The 26,722-nt window shown below is 42.8% G+C and overlaps 1 protein-coding gene across 2 annotated transcripts in view; it reads right to left on the minus strand.

Moving 5' to 3' along the window:
- Positions 1 to 24,344, minus strand: part of LOC129827969 (platelet-derived growth factor C-like) — a 95,035-nt gene extending 70,691 nt beyond the window's left edge. Inside the window, exon 1 of one of the 2 annotated variants that reach the window (XM_055889289.1) lies at positions 23,535 to 24,344. In XM_055889289.1, coding sequence (XP_055745264.1) covers positions 23,535 to 23,646 — 112 coding nt within the window. In that variant the 5' untranslated portion in view covers positions 23,647 to 24,344. Of the gene's footprint in view, positions 1 to 20,158; positions 20,345 to 23,534 lie in introns of those variants that run through there. The other variant, XM_055889290.1, reaches the window with a different exon arrangement.
- Positions 24,345 to 26,722: the final 2,378 nt, after the last annotated feature.

Consider the following 26,722-nt stretch of genomic DNA (forward strand, 5'->3'; position numbering starts at 1 on the left):
GACCAAAGACCACTTCTCAGTTCCTATGCTTCCTGGCTGATGTTTTGGTCACTTTTGAATGCTGGCGGTGCTCTCACTCTAGTTGTAGCATGAGACGGAGTCTACAACCCACACAAGTGGCTCAGGTAGTGCAGTTCATCCAGGATGGCACATCAATGCGAGCTGTGGCAAAAAGGTTTAATGTGTCTGTCAGCGTAGTGTCCAGAGCATGGAGGCGCCACCAGGAGACAGGCCAGTACATCAGGAGACGTGGAATAGGCCGTAGAAGGGCAACAACCCAGCAGCAGGACCGCTACCTCCGCCTTTGTGCAAGGAGGTGCACTGCCAGCGCCCTGCAAAATGAACTCCAGCAGGCCACAAATGTGCATGTGTCTGCTCAAACGGTCAGAAACAGACTCCATGAGGGTGGTATGAGGGCCCGACGTCCACAGGTGGGGGTTGTGCTTAAAGCCCAACGCCGTGCAGGACGTTTTGCATTTGCCAGAGAACACCAAGATTGGCAAATTCGCCACTGGCGCCCTGTGCTCTTCACAGATGAAAGCAGGTTCACACTGAGCACATGAGCACATGTGACAGACGTGACAGAGTCTGGAGACGCCGTGGAGAACGTTCTGCTGCCTGCAACATCCTCCAGCATGACCGGTTTGGTGATAGGTCAGTCATGGTGTGGGGTGGAATTTCTTTGTGGGGCCGCACAGCCCTCCATGTGCTCGCCAGAGGTAGCCTGACTGCCATTAGGTACCGAGATGAGATCCTCAGACCCCTTGTGAGACCATATGCTGACACATGCACATTTGTGGCCTGCTGGAGGTCATTTTGCAGGGCTCTGGCAGTGCACCTCCTTGCACAAAGGCGGAAGTGCTTGTCGGTCTCGTCCATTACTATGGGACAGCTGGAGATCGCATTTGAATACTGAAACAATGTTGCAAATGTCAGTGAGAGAGACAGACAGCAAGGTTAATACAAATCTCTGCTGTCGAAAACTAAATGCGAGATAACGTCTAGAAGCTTTTTACAGTGGAGACAAAGTTTATAAATTGCCTGGCTGTGCTGATGAGACCGTGGATTGCATAGTCAGACGGAACAGAGTAAATATGCATTTTAACGTCAGATTTAGCCTGTGGAATAGACACTGGCATTCAGGATTAGACCCACCCGTTGTATAATTGTAAACAAACATACCATGTGACTGGCTCAATCAGCTGCTGAAGAATGCAACCTGCTTGATCTATTAACCTAGTGCACAAGTCGACTGCAGGAACAAGCTAAAAACAGTTTAACCGGTACCGATGGTAGAGCTGGAACGAAAAACCGAACAGTATCGACACCGAACGAACCGTCCACTTATCATGGCCGTTTTGCTGATATCGTTCATTACGATAAATAACCTATAGGGCCCTACTAGAGAAATTTGAAGTTTAAAATGCATTACATTTACAAAAATGGGTGATTGTTGATGGGACAATTGAAAGCTACAACATTTAACGCAGTAATAGTAGCAGCTATAAGGGTAAATGGTGGTATTGAAAATAATACTGTGGGTATTTCAAAATACCCCAGTATACCGCCCAAGCCTACTATGTACTATACACATTGTCAGCTCTATGATCCATGCTGGGTGACAGGTCACATATACAATCAAATACACCTCAGGATTTTTATTCCACTTGGTCAAGTTTGAACCCTACTGACTGTTTGACTGTTGAGCCATTGTAGAATAGACATATTATTGAATACCCTTAACCTTTTATCCCTAACCTCACAGTCCACCGACCCCAATCCTGCTTTACTTTAACCCTAATCCACCAATTAGCCCCTACAGTACATTATGCATATGGCCTTCAATTAACCAATGATTTGAACTCACCCACAACCTCCGCAAAAAAAAGTTACGTACTCTCACTGTCAACTGCGTTTATTTTCAGCAAACTTGTGTAAATATTTGTATGAACATAAGATTCAAACAGACAAACTGAACAAGTTCCACAGACATGCGACTAACAGAAATTGAATAATGTGTCCTTGAACAAAGGGACGGGGTCAAAATCAAAAGTAACAGTCCCCCACTCTTCCACCATGGCACCTGCAAGTTCCTGGAGATTTCTGGGGGGAATGGCCCTAGCCCTCACCCTCCGATCCAACAGGTCCCAGACGTGCTCAATGGGATTGAGATCCGGGCTCTTCGCTGTCCATGGCAGAACACTGAAATTCCTGTCTTGCAGGAAATCAGCCATACTGCTCGTTCTATGCGTGGTGGCATTGCCTGCAATGACAACAAGCTCAGTCCGATGATGCTGTGACACACCGCACCAGACCATGACAGACCCTCCACCTCCAAAATCATTCCCGCTCCGGAGTACAGGCTTCAGTGTAACGCTCATTCCTTCGACAATAAACGCAAATCCGACCATCAGCCCTGGTGAGACAAAACCGCAACCTGTCAGTGAAGAGCACTTTTTGCCAGTCCTGTCTGGTCCAGCGACAGTGGGTTTGTGCCCATAGGTGACGTTGTTGCCGGTGATGTCTGGTGAGGACCTGCCTTACAACAGGCCTACAAGCCCTCAGTCCAGCCTCTCTCAGCCAATTGCAGACAGTCTGAGCACTGGAGGGATTGTGCTTTCCTGGTGTAACTCAGGCAATTGTTGTTGCCATCCTGTACCTGTCCCGCAGATGTGATGTTCGGATGTACCGATCCTGTGCAGGTGTTGCTATATGTGGTCTGCCACTGCGAGAACGATCAGCTGTCCGTCCTGTCTCCCTGTCTTAGGCGTCTCACAGTACAGAGAAGCAATGTATTGCCCTGGCCACATCTGCAGTCCTCATGCCTCCTTGCAGCATGCCTAAGGCACGTTCACACAGATGAGCAGGGACCCTGGGCATCTTTCTTTTGGTGTTTTTCAGAGTCTTTCTACTAAGTTTTCAAAACTGTGACCTTCTTTGCCTACCGTCTGTAAGCTGTTAGTATCTTAACGACCGTTCCACAGGTGCATGTTCATTAATTGTTTATGGTTCATTTAACAAGCATGGAAAAGTGTTCAAACCCTTTACAATGAAGTTATTTGGATTTTTACTAATTATCTTTGAAAGACAGGGTCCTGAAAAAGGGACGTTTCTTATTTTGCTGAGTTTACATACATCGTTTACTGTGACTAATGTCTGAGGAGTATTTAGGTGTTGTTGTGAAACCAAGTGAAATGTCTCATTTTGTAAATTTCAATTTCGGTGTACTTTAGGCTGTAAATGACGAGTGTTTTTCTACATTCAGTTCCCTTTTTAACAGACTCCAAAGGGGCAGATCAGACAAAAACATGTGTTTTATTTATATTTCCACAATTTGAGGTTGGAATAATACTGTGAAATTGTGACAATTATGATATTGCACTTATTGTAAAAAAGACTGCCTGAAATTTCTGCTTGTTTGGCTGACTGGGATTTTTTGACCGCCTGGTGACGTCACAATTTCACAGTATTATTCCAACCTCGGTGTGGAAATATAAATAAAAAAACATATTTTTGTCTGATCTGCCCCTTCAATGACCTGTGGAGTCTGTTAAAAAGGGAACTGAATGTAGAAAAACACTCATTTAGAGCCTAAAGTACACAGAAACAGAAATTTACAAAATGAGACATTTCACTTAAATGAATAGACCAATAACAGAGTTTTCCCTCCTCCCTGCCAATAACAGCTAGTTAAGGTTACACAACCCTCCCTTTAGGCTCCTCTCTCAGATCACTCCCAGACAATCCTAGCAAAATTGTTGTTTGATAAATTGTATTTTGCTAAGAAACAATTTATTTGGAACCATTTTTCATTTAAAAAACAATTACAGTAAGGTACTTAATTGTTACACAGAAATACTTTGGTATTGCGATAAACATGGCTGCGTTGGACTATTAAACTTGACTTTCCAAACTCCTCAAAGGGCCTGCAGCCTTTTTTACTTAACTGTGGCTGCTTGTTTCTCTCCAAAAATAAGCCATTGCATCAGGCAAACCGTCTCGAGAAAAAAATATTGCAAAAGCAGAATTATAACAGCAGCAGACAGTTTTAAAAGCTTTGATATGATCTTTAAAGATTAATATTCATGTGCAGTTGCAATAATGGAAAAATGGCTGTCTAATTTCATCCTAGATGTACGCCTGGGAAACAGAGGTTCTCTCTAAAGCACCTTTAAAAAAGGTGCAACATGCAGAAAATCACTCCGCCATTTCCTGGTTGCTAAAATTCTAATAGTTTGCCAAATTAAGTTTGTGAAATTAGGAGAGAATGACTGTACCATCTAAACCGCTGTGAACTATATTTTTCAAAACCGAAAATATTGTATTTTCAGCTGTTTGAAGCTAGTGTACAAAACCAGAAGTAAATTTGTGAATTTGGTCGGGTCATCCAAAAAGTTACATATTGCAGCTTTAAATTCAAAAGCAGTCTTAAAACTGCTAATTTACATCTTGGTAAACATTTATAGTTTTTGTTATGAGAAGAAACTGCAGTTGAGTCTAGAGATGAGGAGCTCAACTATGACCTCTAAATGACCCCACACAAGCAGATGGCTGGTCCAAAAAGGTACAGTAGCAATTGCTTCTGGGTGAAGGGGACAAAAGGCATGTCTCAATGTTCTGATGTTGCTGCTGCTCTTCCTCTAATCTATTTCAACTGAACAAACCTAAAATACCTGTGAAATAAATATGGTGGATGTGTTGTGAAGTAGCGCTCACCTGTCCAGTTCCTTCACATCAATACAGAGGACACACAAGGTGAGGAAGCCTCAAGGAGAGGACTACTGAGACACACCCATAGTACACTATAAACTTAAAGGAAGAGGGTAAATATTACAGAACTATTTTCATTAAGTCAACTATTATTCCCTCAATATTTGTTCTTTAATCATGTCAGGTTTGTGCTGATACCGCCTTTCTCCTCACGTTTGCCTTTTTTCTTTTTACACGCCGGAAGGTAAGATCTATCACAGGTGTGAGGTGTTTACGTGTTGTATGTACAGTACATGAACATTTCTGACACACCCTGACTGCTCAACAGTTCCTCTAGCTACTTGAACTTTATGGGTGCAATCAAGATGATAGATTGCAATATAAAATCAGTAAATTGTGCAATCCTCTTGATTAGTAATTTATCATCTTTGAGGAAGTTAGTTTATTGAAACTGAGAAATCACAGAAGTAGATTACAATTACATTTTAGGAAACTATTGCAAAACAACATCCATATGTCATGCCTTAAAATGTAATAAAAATAATATTGAGGCATTTGAATTTGGCACCTGTCACACTTTGAGATATTGAGCGATCTGTCTTTGAATCGAGAAAACAGGCAGAAAATAAACAGCCTTGTACAACTGACTAATTTTAGTTTCACACCTTTGACATTATACATGGATACTCCTCTCATGCTAAGGTAAAACTCATGTTTAGTACCTTCACCCTCACGTCCCTGCACTGACATGGTTTCAAGTGGCATGAGGTCCATTCTTATTGGGGAAAATTTCTACATGCTCAAAATTGGGAGTCTTGTAAATATCACCAAGAGCACTGTGAACTTACTGCAAACAAATCCCTTTCGAATACAGCCTCAATGTCTTCTTAAACTGATTACAATCAATATTACCTGAAAAGTTATTACTTAGCCCACTTCTAACCAATTATTGCAGTATTTGCATGATTACAGTACGTCAGGGTAATGATTAGGGCTGTTATGGTGATCATATTACCGCCAACTCGGCAGTCACGAGTCATGGCCGCAGGCAAAGTAACTAGGCTTCTCCAAGCTATGCTGCTGCTGATGGTCATTGGTAGCATACAGTACCAGTCAAATGATTGGACACACCTCATTCAAGGGTTTTTCTTTATTTGTACTATTTTCTACATTATAGAATAATTAGACAAAAACTATGAAATAACACATGAAATCATGTAGTAACCAACAACAACAAAAAGTGTTCAATCAAAATATATTTCATGATTGAAAATGTTCAAAGTAGCCGCCCTTTGCCTTGACAGCTTTGCACACTCTTGGTATACTCTCAACAAGCTTCACCTGGCCCAAGCAAGTCTAGTCTTCTTATTGGTGTCCTTTAGTAGTGGTTTCTTTGCAGCAATTTGACAATGAAGGCCTGATTCACACAGTCTCCTCTGAACAGTTGATGTTGAGATGTGTCTGTTACTTGAACTCAGTGAAGCATTTATGTGGGCTGCAATCTGAGGTGCAGTTAACTCTAAATGAACGTATCCTCTGCAGCAGATTTAACTCTGGGTTTTCCTTTCCTGTGGTGGTCCTCATGAGAGCCAGTTTCATCATAGCACTTAAAGGTTTTTGCGACTGCCCTTGAAGAAACTTCCTTTAAATTTTCCAGATTGACTGACCTTCATGTCTTAATGTAATGATGGACTGTAACTTCTCTTTTCTTATTTGAGCTGTTCTTGCCATAATATGGACTTGGTCTTTTACCAAATTGAGCTCTCTTCTGTATACCACCCCTACCTTGTCACAACACAACTGATTGGCTCAAACACATTAAGGAAAGTAATTCCACAAATTCACTTATAACAAAGGGACCGCTGCTCCCGAGTGGCACAGCAGTCTAAGGCACTGCATCTCAGTGCAAGAGGCGTCAGTCACTACAGTCCCTGGTTCAAATACAGGCTGTATCACATCTACCTGTAAATCTGGAGTCCCATAGGGTGGCGCACAATTGGCCCAGCGTTGTCCGGGGTAGGCCGTCATTGTAAATCAGAATATGTTCATAACTGACTTGCCTAGTTAAATAAAAGTTTTAAAAAATTTAAACAAGGCAAACCTGTTAATTGAAATGCATTCCAGGTGACTACCTCATGAAGCTGGATGAGAGAATGCCAAGAGTGTGCAAAGCTGTCATCAAGGCAAAGGGTGGCTACCTAAAACCCTCACAATGGCACCTAAAACCACCCTCAAACATTTACAGATGCACAATTGAGACCATCCTGTCGGGCTGTATCACCGCCTGGTACGGCAACTGCACCGCCCTCAACAGAGGGCTCTCCAGAGGGTGGTGCCGTCTGCCCTACGCATCACTGGTGGCAAAATACCTAACCTCCAGCACATGATGTCACAGGAAGGGCAAAACAATCAAGGACAACAACCACCGGAGCCACTGCCTGTTCACCCGCTATCATCTAGAAAAGGTGAGGCCAATACAGGTGCATCAAAGCTGAGATAGAGAGACTGAAAAACGGATTCTATCTCAAGGCCATCAGACTGTTAAATAGCCATCACTAGCACATTAGAAGCTGCTGCCTATATACATAGACTTGAAATCACTGGCTACTTTAATAAATGGAACACTCGTCACTTCAATAATGTTTACATATGTTGCATTACTCATCTCATATGTATATACTGTATTCTATTCCACTGTATCTTAGTCTATGCCGCTCTGACATTGCTCATCCAAATCATTATATATTCTTAATTCCATTCCTTTACTTAGATGTGTGCATGTTGTGAAATTGTTAGATATTACTGCACTGTCGGAGCTAGAAACACAAGCATTTCGCTACACCACCAAAAACATCTGCTAAACATGTGTACGTAACCAATAATATTTGATTTGTTTAACACTTTTTTGGTTACAAGATTCCATGTGTTATTTCACAGTTTCTGTCTTCACTATGATTCTGCAATGTAGAAAATAATAAAAATAAAGAAAAACCCTGGAATGAGTAGGTGTCCAAACTATTGGCTGATACTATATTTAAAAAAAGGACGCGTTAGACAGGATTGCCAATACATACTGAGCAGCTCAAAATAGAAGTGTGCTAAATGGCAGACTAATCCAAACTCATCTCTCTGCATGTCCAGCCCACTCATTGTCTCAGCCAATCATGGCTAGCGGGAAGATTGCTGACTTTTTCTGTGGCTTAACCAACTAGGTTCGTAATTCAACAATTTTATTCGTATTTACAGATGGAATACAAATGTGTTAAGTCACATGAAAGTTCACATGTTTGAGAAGGCATTTCTGCCAGAAACACATTTTTTTATAAATTAAAAAAAAAAAAGTTTCCATTCAAATGGCTCTCCTGTGAAGCAGTGACCCGCAACATGAGCCTAGTTTCCTGAAACGAGTCACAAATGTGTTCATTAACGGTCAATTACAGTGAGACCGGCGGTTATTTGCTTGACAATCACCGGCTGACAAAATGCCATGACCGCCACAATCCTACGGTGGTTCTTTCTTTTAAAAAGTTGTGGCGTACTGCAGCACAGCTTGTTGGGTGCCGCAGAATTATTTGCCACGTTATTTAAGTGTCAGCCATTGTTGCCAGAACAACGCAATTTACCACAATCTGCCACCATCTACCGCAAACGGTCCCGGCATAAGCTCAAAACTTTTAAAGGAAAAACCACCGCAGTTATGATTATGTTGGTACCCCAGGGCCACAGTATATTGATTACCATCACGGTGCACATAGCATCGGACTCGTTACTGGGACTAGCAAAATCTCCAATCTGTTTCAGATACAAGCCAACTCAATGACCTAGGTCTAAATGTCTGCATAATGCCTGTCAACAAGTGGGATGGGAGACGACTTGAACAAACGTTTGCTGTCAAGCTGAGTAGAACGAAAGATGGAGTTTGACAGAGGTGACACATGATAGATTGTGCTTGTCAATGGCATCTCATTAACCAGCAGCGCTCTTGGGCGATTTCAATACTGTCAACGATAAGCGCTAAGGAGAAACAGCTGAGCAGATGTTTGCCTTGCCGTTGGGGAGGGGAAAAAAATGCCTACCACCTTTAGTAATAACCGACTGACCTGTCACTACCACAATTTATACAGATGGTGATTGGTTGATAAATTAGGCCTCCCTTCAGGCTCTGCTGTTGCTCAATCTTTACCCAGTTGTTTGTCATCCTTTTTTTGGCCGACTGCATTATCATGGTAGCTACGCTTGCACTAGCAGACTATTGACATAGGGATAATAGCCCGTAGCTATTGTTTCCAAATGTAATCACCTCATGATTGATACAATCCTTGTGTTCTTGGCATTAGGAGTGAAAAGCCTGAGACAATGTTTACCTTAAAAAAAAAATCTGCATCTGCTGCCAATGTCATTCTGTATTGTCAGACAGCCATTCCTGCCAATAAGACGGACCCATCCTTGCTCTATTACAAATCGGTCCGCTAAAACAAATGTGCCTTCATCAAAAAAGGAGATTCCTGACTATCTTGACAGGCCATTCGGTCTGCACCGCGCACCACACGTATCTCCAGAACACAGTTGCTCAAATCATCAGTGGTCGCAAGAGCTAGCTAACAGCCCAATGTACATTTTCATTCCATTGGATACCCCCTCCCAGGGGACCTAGTGTGGGTACTGCTAGGGGCAGCATGTGTGTAGTGTCCAGGCACAGAGGCTGTCGCCAGAGACTATGCTGGCACCTCCCTCACTATGACCTGTTAGGGTCTGCCGTCCTCACCAACGTTATGTGGAACCCACTGTGTGACTGGGGGGAAGGAGTCTTGTGTATTGTGGTGGTGGGAATGTTAAGGAGCGAGCACAGACAAGAAAAGTTCACTCCCCTGGCAACATGGCCGGCACCATGGAGTAAATAGCCTAAACTTACAAAAGGTCAAATAAAAAAAATTGTACAGTTCGGAAAATCGTAAAAATAAAGAAAAACCCTTGAATGAGTAGGTGTCCAAACTTTTGACTGGTACTATGTATCAACTGTAGCTCAGTAAAATAAGAAATTGTTGCATTGATATTTTTGTTCAGTATAATCTGTAACACTGTAAAGACATTGATTTATTAAAAGTTTGCTAAATTGATACGAATACCTGTCATTAAAATTAGTCATTTGTTTAATACTAAGTTGTGTTCATTGTGTAAAAGCACTATTTTGCTATTGAGATGCATGGCCTTATTTCTATTACAGCATATTGGATGACTGTCATTCATATTCAATTCACCCAGCTCAATGTAACGTCGATAGGTTTAGGCTACTACATGACAATTTTTCCCTATACCCATCATGAGGTTACTACGAATCCTAGCCTATGAATTAAAGTTTACAACGTAGGTAGGTACATAGGTCGAGAGAAAAATGTGATTAACGAAGGTGAGTGTGGCACATTCAATATTGCCTTGCATACTAGCTCATCTAGGGTGTACCATCAGTCCATCAGTTGCAAACAAGAGTTTCTATTGGACAAATGCAGGTATATTTAGCCCCATTTTTCAACAGAAATGGCAGAATGAATTCACCCCTAATCACACGCACACAGTTCACTTTCATACCAGTCACATACAAGCAGCATGAACATTTTGTTAACTGTATAATTCCTTCTGGCATCTACGCTATCCCCTCCTCTCACCTTCTCCCTTTGCTTGTGGACTAACAGTCAACCCTGTATGAGTTTTTTTTATGTGCGCGATAGCACTCACTGCCCCAAAATGCGATTGTTACACAACAGGACAGTTAACCCGTGCTGCCCTCAAACCAAGACACACGATGCCTGCTAATTACGTATAGGCTATAAATTGAGGTGTGTTCCGCCTCCTCATTAACTCACATAGAAGTAGCCCATTTCACTATTGCGGACAATTTATGTTTGAGTCTTTACTGAACTGGACAAACTTCTCTCTTCAATGAGAGCCCAAGCATCTCCCCAGTGTTTCCCCAGATCAAGTATGCAGACATTTCCGCAGTCTAGCACCTTCTTTTTCACCCTGGTACATTTTCTGGTAGGCGCTCGCATTGCTTTTATTGTTGTTTCCCTTACAAATGATACTTTGATAAGTGCCTTATTTTCTGTATATCGTGTTGTCTTTCTACTGTAGCATACCGTATGTATGCATGGAGCATAATGCATTACTGTTTTATTCACGTTTTAAAGTGCTGGTGTAATGCATATACATTCAGATTCTTGCATAGATTGTAATGGACACATATGGTGTGTGTAAAATACTTTGAAGGTTGTACTGATTAGGATGAGCTAATGCTAAGCTATTTTCTGGCTATGTGTGGTGCCATGTTTGTTGACATTATACAATGCATTCTGGGTTTCAGGTAAATGTCGGTCAGACCAAAGAGTAGCAGTAGTAGTAAAATGAGGTGAGAGATGGTTTGCTTTCAAGTAAACATCCGGAAGTGAATGATGGTAGATGACCAATCCCCCTTCAACATGCATTCCGCAAACAGACATATCGTCTCCTCTTCTTAGCTTTGGTTGACCCAAAAAACAACACATGGCGGCGCACAAACTGCCAATTGTCGGATTACACAATTATTTTGATCAATGGTGAGCTCACCTGTGATGTGATGAGTTGGATATAGTAATTTCTATTAGCCAATTCACATAATGGTTTCTGTCGAGGGGTTGGCTAAATACGACCGTTTGTGTTACATTTCTTCACTTAGCCCAAGGACTAATGTAGGCTTCATTTCCTGATTTGAATGATTGTATTATGCTGTCGACACTGTGAATGTCTGACCATTGAGGACATAAAGTTGTAAGGACTGTTTGTGAGAAAAAAAATTGTGAAAAAAAAAAAAAAGTGGCCAGCTCAAACGCTGACTGTTGTGTCAATTGAAACTGAACGTTCTAATCACACCGGTTTGAGCATATGCTGCAGGAACCACTGTAGAATGATCACACCCGTGTGTTGGTACGCGTCAAAGGGTTCATGTTTCACTATTTAAATGTTTATGAAATTCACTGAGAAGGATGGTCCTGCCCTTCATCTTCGGAGTTGGAAATACTGCTAAAGTTAGCCAATGAGGTAGCATGACTGAACAAAGTGTTAACAAATGGTTAAGGACGTGAGCCACAATAGGAAGATACAAATGTTGTGCCGGTAATATGGGTCAGATCTTTTGACCTGGTGGGGCTAGAAGCAAGCCGTTTTATCTGTAGGGCATAATAATAATACTTTTCTGGGACATTAGTTAGTGTCATGTCTCCCAAAATAAAACGAATGGTCGCACAGCTAAATATTTAGTTGCATATCCAACCAAATTGGTTGTACTGTAGAGCCCTAGTCACGTGTTTTTTTGTTGTTGTAAATACAGCACAACGGGAGAAAGCAGGAGGTGTTAAGTCCAGTTGTGTATTTGGTTTAACTTGCTAGTCAGCTAAGTGGACGATTTAATAAGGAGAAAGGGCATCATGAGTGCTTGTGTCAATTGTTTGCATTGTGGTAGACGTCCAATTGGCTTTTTTGTGTACTAAACCGGCACTACCGTAAATCCTGGGATGAGAGAAGGACGGTATGATATGAAAATCTGGCTACCACCCAACCCTAACATCCACTACAACGCCCCCGCCAGACCTACCACTTAAATCCCATTTTGATCGAGAAAAAACGTTGCCACCGCTGATGCAAAAATCCTGGGGGAAACACTACAGAACGTAGTGATTTCTGCTAGATGGGCCAGATGCAAAGTCAAAATTGGCTATTGAAAGAAAGAACAAAACAAAAATGTCCTTTTTGGTGTGAATTTAGGCATTAGGGTTAGCGGTTTGTTTAAGGTTGGGTTATGTTTAAAATCAGATTTTAAACTTTGTGGCTGTGCCAGCTAGTGACCACTCTGCAGAGCTGCCTTCAGAACCAGATTCATGTTAAAAAAAACACTAAACTGCTTGATTTTTTGTGGATAAATGTATCTACACTCAAGCTGGGCAATGTCCACATTTAGCCTACACCTATAGGGGTTTTAGTAGTTCTGGGATTTATCCCCAAGGGGAAAGATGCAACAGCAGACATGAGGAGAGACCAGACAAAACTAGACAGTTATAGAATATTGTGTTGTAGGACAGCTGAGCAGACAAGGTGTTGTAGAACGAGTTTCTAATGAAACACATTCCAGACCCTTGTTCTTTTCTATTTTGGAAGAACTGTGATATGACAGGCTAGCCAGCTGCCGCTATGCTAGCTAGCTGCTGTCAGCTTGGCTAAACACAAGGTCATCGCAGATTTTAGCCTAAACATAGAACTGAATTTGCAGACCATCAAGATGGCGGAGTCAGTCAGGAGGGGAGAAGTCCTCAACTTAAAAACGTCTCTCCATAGCAAAGCTAGTTTAGCTTACCTCGCCATCACTACTCACTAAAGCCCTTGTTTGTTGTGATTGAATGGCAAAGACACATCTAAGAAACACCAAATTACATCCCCAACACAGCTCTCGTTTGGCTTCAGTCATGGCCGCTACCATTTCTTAATGAGCAATATGAAAAACGAGGCCAGTTCAGTCCCCCTTTAAAGACGGAGTACAACTACACACGATTGATCATAATAGCTTTCCTCCTCACTCATTCCCTGACTGACCTACAGTATATGAAGCCCAGCATGTGAGAACAGCTGATGTGGGGCTCCTGTAAAAGTCTAACAGTATACAAGCTCCATACGTGACCTAACGAGGCAGTGAAATACAGTACTAGTAATCCTTTTCCATGTTCCAACAGACAGCTCAAACTAGCATATAAACTCCAGTGAGAAGTTGATCTTGCTCTGATATCGTAATTAATGTGCAGCAGATTACACGTCAGTTCCTCTCAGAATTAGATCAGAAATTATGTCAGTTGAAATAACAAATGCCTCAAAATGTACAGGACTTTATGACTATGACTTAACTTCAGACTGTTACAGCGGAAGAGGAGAACATTATAGTGCAGGGTTCTCTTTTTAAAATGTTGTGTATATATATATACACTGCTCCAAAAAAATAAAGGGAACACTTAAACAACACAATGTAACTCCAAGTCAATCACACTTCTGTGAAATCAAACTGTCCACTTAGGAAGCAACACTGATTGACAATAAATTTCACATGCTGTTGTGCAAATGGAATAGACAAAAGGTGGAAATTATAGGCAATTAGCAAGACACCCCCCAAAACAGGAGTGATTCTGCAGGTGGTGACCACAGACCACTTCTCAGTTCCTATGCTTCCTGGCTGATGTTTTGGTCACTTTTGAATGCTGGCGGTGCTCTCACTCTAGTGGTAGCATGAGACGGAGTCTACAACCCACACAAGTGGCTCAGGTAGTGCAGTTCATCCAGGATGGCACATCAATGCGAACTGTGGCAAAAAGGTTTGCTGTGTCTGTCAGCGTAGTGTCCAGAGCATGCAGGCGCTACCAGGAGACAGGCCAGTACATCAGGAGACGTGGAGGAGGCCGTAGGAGGGCAACAACCCAGCAGCAGGACCGCTACCTCCGCCTTTGTGCAAGGAGGTGCACTGCCAGAGCCCTGCAAAATGACCTCCAGCAGGCCACAAATGTGCATGTGTCAGCATATGGTCTCACAAGGGGTCTGAGGATCTCATCTCGGTACCTAATGGCAGTCAGGCTACCTCTGGCGAGCACATGGAGGGCTGTGCGGCCCCACAAAGAAATGCCACCCCACACCATGACTGACCCATCGCCAAACCGGTCATGCTGGAGGATGTTGCAGGCAGCAGAACGTTCTCCACGGCGTCTCCAGACTCTGTCACGTCTGTCACATGTGCTCATGTGCTCAGTGTGAACCTGCTTTCATCTGTGAAGAGCACAGGGCGCCAGTGGCGAATTTGATAATCTTGGTGTTCTCTTGCAAATGCCAAACGTCCTGCACGGTGTTGGGCTGTAAGCACAACCCCCACCTGTGGACGTCGGGCCCTCATACCACCCTCATGGAGTCTGTTTCTGACCGTTTGAGCAGACACATGCACATTTGTGGCCTGCTGGAGGTCATTTTGCAGGGCTCTGGCAGTGCACCTCCTTGCACAAAGGCGGAGGTAGCGGTCCTGCTGCTGGGTTGTTGCCCTCCTACGGCCTCCTCCACGTCTCCTGATGTACTGGCCTGTCTCCTGGTAGCGCCTGCATGCTCTGGACACTACGCTGACAGACACAGCAAACCTTTTTGCCACAGTTCGCATTGATGTGCCATCCTGGATGAACTGCACTACCTGAGCCACTTGTGTGGGTTGTAGACTCCGTCTCATGCTACCACTAGAGTGAGAGCACCGCCAGCATTCAAAAGTGACCAAAACATCAGTCAGGAAGCATAGGAACTGAGAAGTGGTCTGTGGTCACCACCTGCAGAATCACTCCTGTTTTGGGGGGTGTCTTGCTAATTGCCTATAATTTCCACCTTTTGTCTATTCCATTTGCACAACAGCATGTGAAATTTATTGTCAATCAGTGTTGCTTCCTAAGTGGACAGTTTGATTTCACAGAAGTGTGATTGACTTGGAGTTACATTGTGTTGTTTAAGTGTTCCCTTTATTTTTTTGAGCAGTATATATATATATATATATATATATATATATATATATATATATATATATATATATATATATATATATATATATATATATAAATAACACAGTAAATATAGATATTAATGACAGATTAAACACATTTTGGCCAAGGGATGCATGGAATAAATTTACAATAACATTATTGTATTACAATCTACAATGTATGTTCATAACCCTGGGCAACATGGGCCTGGGAGGCTCACATGGATATTGGTATCCACAGTACTCCACCAATTGTACATTTAACTCAATATCTCTTGTATCCCCCTCAACAGTTTTTAAAAAACAAATGCACTGTAATTTAACCTTTAAAACTGCTAACTTCTCTCTCAGCCTCATGTCAAAATGTGCCGAATTACAGGATACTGGCTTTAAAGCGGATTAAAATAGTCTGCCTCGTGACAATTTTTTATTTGCTTGACAACTGTAACATTTTCTCTCCAATGTCAAGTGATGGGCCTTAATGTTCCTTCCCGGGGCACGAGACTTGGTTCGTTGGGCCTGCACGGCCCTGGTCGAGTAGAACTCCTTGTACGCTATTCTTTATTTATGAGGGGGTCCCTGATTTGCTATCACAAAAAGAGTCCATGGCCTAAATAAGTTTGAGATCCACTGTTCCAGTGGAGCAATAGATGCATTGTTCCCAGACTGCTGGGTTGGTAGTCCTGCCACCCTGGACCATGCCAAAAGCGAGGATAAATTGTTATTTTTTGGTGTGTGGGGGCTGGTGGATGCATACATTGGAGTCATGCCTGTGAAACACTCAGATTTATTCAGGAAATCCACGGTCACAATGGAAATTTGGCCATAATGACCATCGTTATGTTTGGAGGAAAAAGGGGGATGCTTGCAAGCCGAAGAACACCATCCCAACCGTGAAGCACGGGGGTGGCAGCATCATGCTGTGGGGGCGCTTTGCTGCAGGAGGGACTGGTGCACTTCACAAAATAGATGGCATCATGAGAACGGAAAATTATGTGGATATATTGAAGGAACCTCTCAAGACATCAGTCAGGAAGTTAAAGCTTGGTCGCAAATGGGTCTTCCAAATGGACAATGACCCCAAGCATACTTCCAAAGTTGTGGCAAAATGGCTTAAGGACAACAATGCCATGGTATTAGAATGGCCATCACAAAGACCTGATCTCAATCCCATAGAAAAATTGTGGGCAGAACTGAAAAAGTGTGTGAGCAAGGAGGCCTACAAACCTGACTCAGTTACACCAGCTCTGTCAGGAGGAACGGGTCAAATTTCACCCAACTTATTGTGGGAAGCTTGTGGAAGACTACCCGAAACATTTGACCCAAGTTAAACATTTTAAAGGCAATGCTACCAAATACACTCAATTAGTATGTAAACTTCTGACCCACTGGGAATGTGATGAAAGAAATAAAACATTCTCTACTATTATTCTGACATTTCACATTCTTAAAATAAAGTGGTGATCCTACCTGACCTAAGGATTAATTGTCAGGATTTGTGAAAAACTGAGTTTAAATGCATTTGGCTAGCGTGTATGTAAACTTCTGACTTCAACTGTAGGTCCTGGATGACAGGAAGCTTGGCCCCACTGATGTACTGGGCCGTTCGCACTACCGCCTTACGGTCAGATGCAAAGCAGTTGCCAAACCTGGCTGACGCAACCGGGTCAGGACGCCTTCGATGGTGCATCTGTAGATCTTTTTGAGGATCTGGGGACCCAGACCCACATCTCTTGAGTAATTAATATTCTGTGAACATTTAGCATAGTGACCAATCCCTCACTAACCAGCTCTGCTCTTCTTGTACCAAAGCAATACTACTTTGTTCCCTTCTCTGCAAAATGTAAGCACAGAATCAACACCAAAATGTTGCATCTGCCTCTCCCAATCCATCTCTATATTAGAAGCCACTGCTGCACTCCTTTTTGGTACTTATTCAGGGTCAAGCTCTTTGTCAATCAACTGCAAGGTAACGCCCAAGCACGGCATATTGACAGAACAAGACACTTTCAAATAGTTCTCTGACAGGGGGCGATGACATCTGCCAAAATACACTGCTCAAAAAAATAAAGGGAACACAAAAATAACACATCCTAGATCTGAATGAATGAAATATTCTTATTAAATATGTTTTTCTTTACATAGTTGAATGTGCTGACAACAAAATCACACAAAAATGATCAATGGAAATCAAATTTATCAACCCATGGAGGTCTGGATTTGGACTCACACTCAAAATTAAAGTGGGAAACCACACTACAGGCTGATCCAACTTTGATGTAATGTCTTTAAAACAAGTCAAAATGAGGCTCAGTAGTGTGTGTGGCCTCCACGTGCCTGTATGACCTCCCTACAATGCCTGGGCATGCTCCTGATGAGGTGGCGGATGGTCTCCTGAGGGATCTCCTCCCAGACCTGGACTAAAGCATCCGCCAACTCCTGGACAGTCTGTGGTGCAACGTGGCGTTGGTGGATGGAGCGAGACATGATGCCCCAGATGTGCTCAATTGGATTCAGGTCTGGGGAACGGGCAGGCCAGTCCATAGCATCAATGCCTTCCTCTTGCAGGAACTGCTGACACACGCCAGCCACATGAGGTCTAGCATTGTCTTGCATTAGGAGGAACCCAGGGCCAACCGCACCAGCATATGGTCTCACAAGGGGTCTGAGGATCTCATCTCGGGACCTAATGGCAGTCAGGCTACCTCTGGCAAGCACATGGAGGGCTGTGCGGCCCCCCAAAGAAATGCCACCCCACACCGTGACTGACTCACCGCCAAACCGGTCATGCTGGAGGATGTTGCAGGCAGCAGAACGTTCTCCACAGCGTCTCCAGACTCTGTCACGTCTGTCACGTGCTCAGTGTGAACCTGCTTTCATCTGTGAAGAGCACAGGGTGCCAGTGGCAAATTTTCCAATCTTGGTGTTCTCTGGCAAATGCCAAACGTCCTGCACGGTGTTGGGCTGTAAGCACAACCCCCACCTGTGGATGTCGGGCCCTCATACCACCCTCATGGAGTCTGTTTCTGACCGTTTGAGCAGACACATGCACATTTGTGGCCTGCTGGAGGTCATTTTGCAGGGCTCTGGCAGTGCTCCACCTGCTCCTCCTTGCACAAAGGCGGAGGTAGCGGTCCTGCTGCTGGGTTGTTGCCCTCCTACGGCCTCCTCCACGTCTCCTGATGTACTGGCCTGTCTCCTGGTAGTGCCTCCATGCTCTGGACACTATGCTGACAGACACAGCAAACCTTCTTGCCACAGCTCGCATTGATGTGCCATCCTGGATGAGCTGCACTACCTGAGCCACTTGTGTGGGTTGTAGACTCCGTCTCATGCTACCACTAGAGTGAAAGCACCCACAGCATTCAATAGTGACCAAAACATCAGCCAGGAAGCATAGGAACTGAGAAGTGGTCTGTGGTCACCACCTGCAGAACCACTCCTTTATTGGAGGTGTCTTGCTAATTGCCTATAATTTCCACCTGTTGTCTATTGCATTTGCACAACAGCATGTGAAATGTATTGTCAATCAGTGTTGCTTCCTAAGTGGACAGTTTGATTTCACAGAAGTGTGATTGACTTGGAGTTACATTGTGTTGTTTAAGTGTTCCCTTTATTTTTTTGAGCAGTGTATGTACCCTCCAGAGACGTTAGCCAAGGTCAAAATTGTAAGTCTAATGGAATTCAGTTTGCTTTCAAAACAGCCAATATCCCCACAAACAGCTTAAGTCCATTCAAGTGCAGGGCTGTTCCAGCAATGTTCAAATCCTCAAACACAGCTACAGGTAATCCAAATGTATTCAGTTTGGAAGTGCCAATATGAGCTGCACTCGAGACGAAGCCGCCGCAAGAATGATAACGCGCTAATTACCCAATAGTATGTTTTACATTCTCTGCTTTAGTCATTTCAGAAATGCTTTCTCCTCAAGACATTTTCCAAGGAAATGTATGCCTAGACCCATGTAATGTTTTTTTTAGTTATGTAACACAGTAGTTACATGTAGCCTATTTCACCTCAACGTTTTTTGAAAATGCCAATGGATTACGTCAAGTGTGCGTGGCAATGAGCACATAAACCACCGGCAGAAGTGCAGCTGAGAAACAAGAGAGACTTGAGGAAAAGATGCTGCAGAGGAGTAAATGACAGGTATTTGCACTGACAGGTAATCCTAATTTGAGACGGACATACTCATGTCTAGACTGCATCTTCTCTCCCAATTCAATGTCAATGTTAGCATTGGGCTATTTACAGTGACGCGTTTATAAGAGCACATTTATCTGCTCTTTATGTTTTTGTCTCCTCTGGGGAAACTCTGTGCTTGGACTCGGTGCTCATTTCCATACTGAATAGATTTTCAGCTGTAGGCCTAATCCGTCGAGGAAATAGCTAAAAAAGTGCTCACTATATTGCATGTGCTGGAGCAATTGTAGGCAGCTGATAACATTCATTAAAATCTACTGCTATCTAAGAATCTGTCATGAATTGATTTTTCAATGAGGCATTTCAATTTGCAGCAGATAAGGAAAGAATGTTCCTGGGATTGGTTGACTCTTGTGTCTCACGACAGTTATTTGGTCTGTTTCACAGGTGGAAATTGTTACATTGAAAGGGTTCAAACTGAAAACAGAAAATGTATTACGTACATGTCACTGCTATTCATAATTTACATGAATCCATAATTGGCATTGACAATCAGCATGCTGGCTATAGTTTGGGGCTATAAGGCCTTGACTATTAGATTAATTAAAAGTGGAGAATCCGCAGGTGTTTCCTATCCACATAGTATAGCAAGATTATTCCACACTTACTATTTAAAGGACACGAAGGGCATTTATTGTCATACTAAAAGAAAAAGGCACACACATTACACACACCTTTGGCTGGACGGGTGACACTCCTCACGGGGACATATCGATGACAATGTGACGATTTTTTGAGCTGCGTACTGACCTCAAGACGATATTGAGTCTGCTGAAAACAATAGGTCCTTACAAAGTATCAGGGGCAATGTTGATACTGCAAATGAGAGAGAAGCTACTGCCAATGCAGAGCTTTAAAAACCGTGACCCAGTTCCCTTGAGAAACTCCCTCTTGCCTGAGGAGAATGTACACTCGCTGCCCAAAATGACAAAACAGCAGGCAGGCGGTGGCATGCTCGCTTGCCAAATTCAGTGCTCCGACGTTCAAGTTGTGCTGACAGCAAAAATATAGACACTGTTATTCACTGTTAGCCCTCACTTGAGACTGAAGTGGTGTGGGGGAAATAAGTCTACATGGACTGCTTGTGGCGACGAGACAGACTGTTTAGTGTCTCAGTGCGGGAAAGCGCTTGTGTGGTCAGTATACTTTCAGGTCTATTTGTATTGCAAGTTACTTTAAGTAAAGTATCAACCAATTGGCTCTTTTTTCTCTCTCGACTAGACCGTAGTTGTCAGTGTAGGCCAACTAGTGCGAGTAACAGTACATTCGTTCTTTGTTAAGATTTGTCAATTTACAACTTACTCTAACTGAAAACAACTTTTCCCAGAGAAACTTATATTATTAAAGAATAACTGTATATTCCAAATCCTTTTGGTGCCATTTCACCAGTTTTACAGCTATACCGTTATTTCCAATTAAAATATAAACTACTATGGAAACCATTTAACACAACAGACTGGCAATGTGAATCCAAGCTGCCAAGCTGGTAGCTGCCAACAGCATGGGCTAACAGCTATATAAACCACCCTAGTAAATCCAACCAGCAAATGTTGGGTAATAATTGCCTGATAGGGAGAGGCGTTACTTCCTAAACAGAGCAAAACATGCAATATGCTGACTTCAACAAATCCCACGCCACACAAAAGACTATGGCTTTGATGTGAGGAAATTATGCTTGGCTTTGTATGAAACTACAGTAGAGTAAGTTAAAAAAAAAATACATGGAGAGGTTTGGTCAAATCTCCAGATACATATGGGCTAGACTAGAGAGTGACTTGAGACTTGCACCAGTAACATGCATTTTGATGCAAATATCCATCGACGTCAATGCATGAAACTAGTTACACTTCCGTGCATACATATCAAGTCCCAAGTTCTCGGTCTGTAGCGAACAAACTTACCACCCCGTGTTTTTCTCCCATGATGCATGTTGGTTACAGATTGCCTGTTGACTTGTTCTTATTGGGACCTTTTGAATGCACACTGCACTTCTCTATCCCCATTCCCCAGACATGTCACGTGTATACGTGGAAAAACTGCACAGTTCCCTATTGGCCTGTGAACCCTGAGGTAATACGTACATGCAGGTAGCGGTAGAAATAACTCGGCATCCAGGATAGATAATAAACAGAGTAGCTTGTGTGAAGAGTGTGAAAGTGTGTGTGTGGGTCGTCAATATTCATGCGTGTGTGTTGTGTGTTTGCGTGCGTTGGCATGTCAGTGTAGTAAGTGGAGTACAGTGAGTTTGCATAGAGCCAGTGCAAGAAAAAAAGGGGGTCAATGCAAACAGTCCAGTTAGCCATTTGTTTAACTGTTCAGCAGTTTTATGAATTGGGGGGGTAGAAGCTGTTCAGGAGGCTTTTGGTCCCAGACTTGGTGCTCCGGTACCGCTTGCCGTACCGTAGCAGAGAGAACAGTCTATGACTCGGGTGGCTGGAGTCTGGCTGACCAAAAGATGATATCCTATGTATCAGGTTGCATAACAAAAGTCAACAGCAGTTCCCTTGGAGAAAGTTATCGTAGTAGAAGGACTGCTCTAGCAACCAAGCTAAGACTGATGGTGCAGGAATTGCACTAGCTACCAAACTGAGACTAAGAGTAAGGGAGTCGCCCTAGCAACCATGCGGTGACTGATAGAGACATATATAAAGTCATCAGCCATCTGCAGCCAAGACATAAATTACCCCACACTGTAACTCTCCCAGCAACCACCACTAAACATGCCAGACAGGTCTAGCTTTTCCAGCAGACCAATATCAAATTGTGGCCGAGCATCAGCAATCAACCACACCGGAGCTCTGGTGAAACACTCACACATCAGAGTCAAAAGTTACCGCTAGCCAGGGCCTTTATTTTCATTCCATGTGTGGCCACTGTTTTAAGAGCAGGTTTTATGGTTCAACACCCCACTTGTTTTTCTCCAAGGCCAGATTGAATAGATGGGGATCCTGGGGCGAGGCTTTGATCAGGGGCCCCACAAGGCCCAACGGAAGAACGACACGTCCCGTCCTTGACCTCCACACGCTAACAAGTAGTTAAATCAGAAATGAAGTGGTGAAGCGAGAGGTTTCACTCTCACCAAAATAGGCCCAATGGGTTTCTATGGGCTTAATATGCAGACCTATGCTTGTCGCCTGCCTATTGTTAGGGCGGAGACATGAGCATCTCATCATTATACACAGATCTCTGGTTAAATGCAGATAGAGGAGCCGGAGCATGCAGGAATGTAAAATATGCAAATGAGCTGTTTGGGATGACGGTAGAAGAAGACAACGACTACTAAAGCTTAAAGTAGAGTGCCATATGAACTGCCACAGCATGAGGGGGCTCTGCATTAAAAAAACGACTTTGGGTTTGTAATGACTTGGTAAGGATGCTGCTAAGTGTAGAATAAACAAAGTTTAGAGAAAGTGATTCAGTATCAGTGTAAAGCAAAAACCGGCAAACTGTTTACATAGAATACATTAAGGATGGACAGAGTACATTGCGAGGTCGCGTCGTGTATGCTTCATCAAATAATGCTCAATTAACTGCAACACTACCTAGGTGCAAGCGCATAGGCTATTTATGCACTTGCACGCGTACACACACACCTCTTCACAACAACAAACAGCTTGATTCCAAGTTGCACATGCTGGAAAGAATAAATAATTAATGTATGTTTGACCATGTTCTTTTTACTTTAAAACTGGGAAATTACTAAATATATTTTTTTTTATTTGGCTGTCTAAATCAGTTGGGTTCAAAGGGTAAGTAAATGACATCACCTGGAGTGCCTACCACTGAATGAATGGAGCCTTTTATGATCATAGAGAAAACCTCTCAGGGAACAAGACATTTCAGAGGGTTTTCCCCCTTTAAACACACATGGGCACACTTAAAAAGGTAATTTCCACGTCCTATCCCGTATAAATGGTGTTTGAACTGAATAATTTATTTATTGCTGTTTAAACTCAAGTAAGATGTAGCTTTAACCTGCTCCTCTCACAAAGCACATTAGTTTATGAGCAGCAATGCAACTCTACACACATTCCAAAACACGCAACTTACCGTTTTGTTCCTTTAAACTTGGTTGTTGGAATTTGCTGATGTGACTTGATTCAGCTTCTGAGCCATGTTTTTGGAGAAGCGATACAAGTAGGATTAATAATGGAAGGATCATTTGGATTAGTGGCAGAAAGCGATTACAATGCACTGTTCACGGGACGTTTTCTATCACCATGCACAACAGTTGTTTGGACGACACCAATCCTGTTTTGGAGACATTTGCAGCGGATAAACGCAGAGTAAAATCCACAGACTCATTCAAAAACTGAGTCCTTTGAGAAAAACAATGTACGTCATAAAAATCCTGTAATATCCACAATAGGAAAACGTTGAAACTAATGGCCGTTTTGCGCTAGTCTTATTGGTTCGGATGCGCACCTGTTGCCTTTATGGACAATTTGCTTGGACGTTAGAAAATCGTTGCTGCGCTTGAAATAATGTGCATATCCAGCTTGAAGTTCCATCAAATCAAACATTAGTTACATATTGAGTGAAATATTGCGTAAATGCTGAAATGTACAACTTTTTTTGCCCAAGGAGAAGTGCGATACTGTAGCCTGCCCGCGACGTTCAGTTTCCAAAATCTCTGCCGTCTGTAATTCCAGTCCAAAGATTAGCAAGCATTAGAATAAACTTCACATTCATCGCAGATACCACGAGTGTGCAGCGCAATTTGATACAATTTGTAAAGTGGATGATATTGCAGAGCACACATGACTCCAGTTGTTTGGTGAGGTTGCTGGAGACTGGAGCTATTAGCTGTCGCTAAAACTGGGACTACAGTATCTGTATTTTTGGAGACGCAGACTGCCAACTGACGACACAACAGGTGCTATACATAAGTAAACTTTTTACCAAAGGAAACTCCCCAGGAAGTTAACTATTTAGTTGCTGCAGCTCTCCTGGTGCATGGTGTTAGAATAACTTCTTACGCTCCCCACATCTGTGAAGTCATTAAACTGATTCTTCTGTTATTTTTTTTCATAATTCCCTGACAAGTACGTCTACAATAACAACCCATGTGTGTCCATAATGTGTAATGCATTGTACCTGTTTTTAACAATTCATTTCATTCTTATCTACTGTAAATTAGATAAATAATCTATATTATGATCACATCATAAATTAAATAAACCAGATTTTCATAAATACAGCATCCACAAATGTCACATTAGAGTCAATGTAAAAAAAGCTATGTTAACGCAATAGACCACAATGCAAAGTAATGTACAAAATAAGTTAGTCCTCTTTTCCCCTCTTTGTTGTCGTACCACTTGCTTTTATGCTAGTGTAACGGATGTGAAATAACTAGCTAGTTAGCGGGTACGCGCTAGTAGCGTTTCAATCAGTTACGTCACTTGCTCTGAAACCTAGATGTAGTGTTGCCCCTTGCTCTGCAAGGGCCGCGGCTTTTGTGGAGCGATGGGTAACGACGCTTCGTGGGTGACTGTTGTTGATGTGTGCAGAAGGTCCCTGGTTCGCGTGAGGGACGGTCTAAAGTTATACTGTTACACTAATTCCTTGTGATATCATGCCATTAAGGGTTAATATCGGCAGAAGCACTGTAGGCTACAGAATAACTTTCCCATTTCAGCAATGTGAATACTGTAACACAACCTGTACTCATTCCTTAATCTCGCCATCATTGCCCAGAACTTTTCATAATGGGGAAGGTAAAACAATGCCAAATGCCTATTTGGGGAAATGTTTAAGAATGCTCAATTTGCCATATCAAAGCTGTAAACACCACTGTTACCATTCCCCCTTATGTTCCCAATTTCTGCTCTGCAATTCAAAGCTGTACCTCATCATGTGCTTTTTATGTGGTTACTCTCATCTCATTGTCAGTGGAAAGTGTGTGTGTGTGTGTGTGTGTGTGTGTGTGTGTGTGTGTGTGTGTGTGTGTGTGTGTGTGTGTGTGTGTGGCCCTGTGTAAGTCTACCAGTAGACAAAACAATCAAAGGAAGTTGCAGACACATTGAACCTATTCACCAAGACACATGATGCGATGGCAGAGCAATTTAGCCTTGTCTCACATTTCTGAGATATTACCGCCTCAAAGGAAGGCGAAAGGAAATCTTAAAGATGGCTCCACCTGAAAGGTTTGAATGTTTTTAATCCAAAATAATGGCGGATGAGAGATTGCATGACTGTGATACACCGGTTGGTGTGTTGCCCCCATGAAGAGTGGCACATAGAGGTCCTCTTTTGCCTGCTGCAAGGGCCAAGTCCCTTTGTGTAAAGGAGAGTATCACATTCCACCCCTGCAAAAGCCTGCAGCAGATGTCAACACTTCACATTGTGGAATCTTTCTTTCTCTCTCTCTCTCTCTCTCTCTCTCTCACTCTCTCTCTGCACACACACACACACACACACAATCAAGCATGTTTACAAGCAGACATGCAACCTCTCTCTATGTCTCTCGTGCACATGCATATGCACACACTCAAGCATGCACACACGAACACATACAACCTATCTCTCTCTTTTTCTCTCTCTCGTGCACACACACCCATGCATGAGCACACGCATGCACACACTCACACATACACCCCCTCCTCCCCTCTTTCTCTATCACACAGGCAGGCACACATGCACACACTCTTTCACCCCTGGAGGTTTTGTCTGTGAAATTTTGGTATTTTGTCTCCCTGTCCACATTCGATTGCTGCTTCCATGGTGGTCTCGTGAAACACAGAGGGTTTGATACAAAAAAAAATCATAAACAGAGGAAATTAGAAACAAGACAGACTTTTTGGTCACTGCAAGCGTACAAAGAAATGCCAGACAGGAGGGCTCTGCTGAGTAAGCTGGGATGGAAATGTATGCAACAGAAAATTCACTGTCGTTAGCGGAGCTAAATCCCATTACAGTCGAGTTGCCTTTTTAGGACGCACGCAGCCAAACTAACAAATTCCCCGTCACCCATATTACGTTATGTGTTCGTCACGGGGGATGTGAGATATTATTTTGTTAGAGGTGAATTCAAGTGGAAACTTTATGAATGGACATTGCTACACAGCGTTCAAGCGTAGTACCTCATCATACCTCGAGGCAAGGGCGTCATTCCCATAGGGGGCACGTGCTTCTTCAGATTTGTCCTGTTAAGATTTGTTTTATTTTTATTATAATAATACAAAATAATACATAACATCTGTGTTCTTCTGTGTAACAGTACAAGTCACCTAGCA

This window comes from Salvelinus fontinalis, chromosome 29, assembly GCF_029448725.1.
Source record: "Salvelinus fontinalis isolate EN_2023a chromosome 29, ASM2944872v1, whole genome shotgun sequence".
Lineage (NCBI taxonomy): Eukaryota > Metazoa > Chordata > Actinopteri > Salmoniformes > Salmonidae > Salvelinus > Salvelinus fontinalis.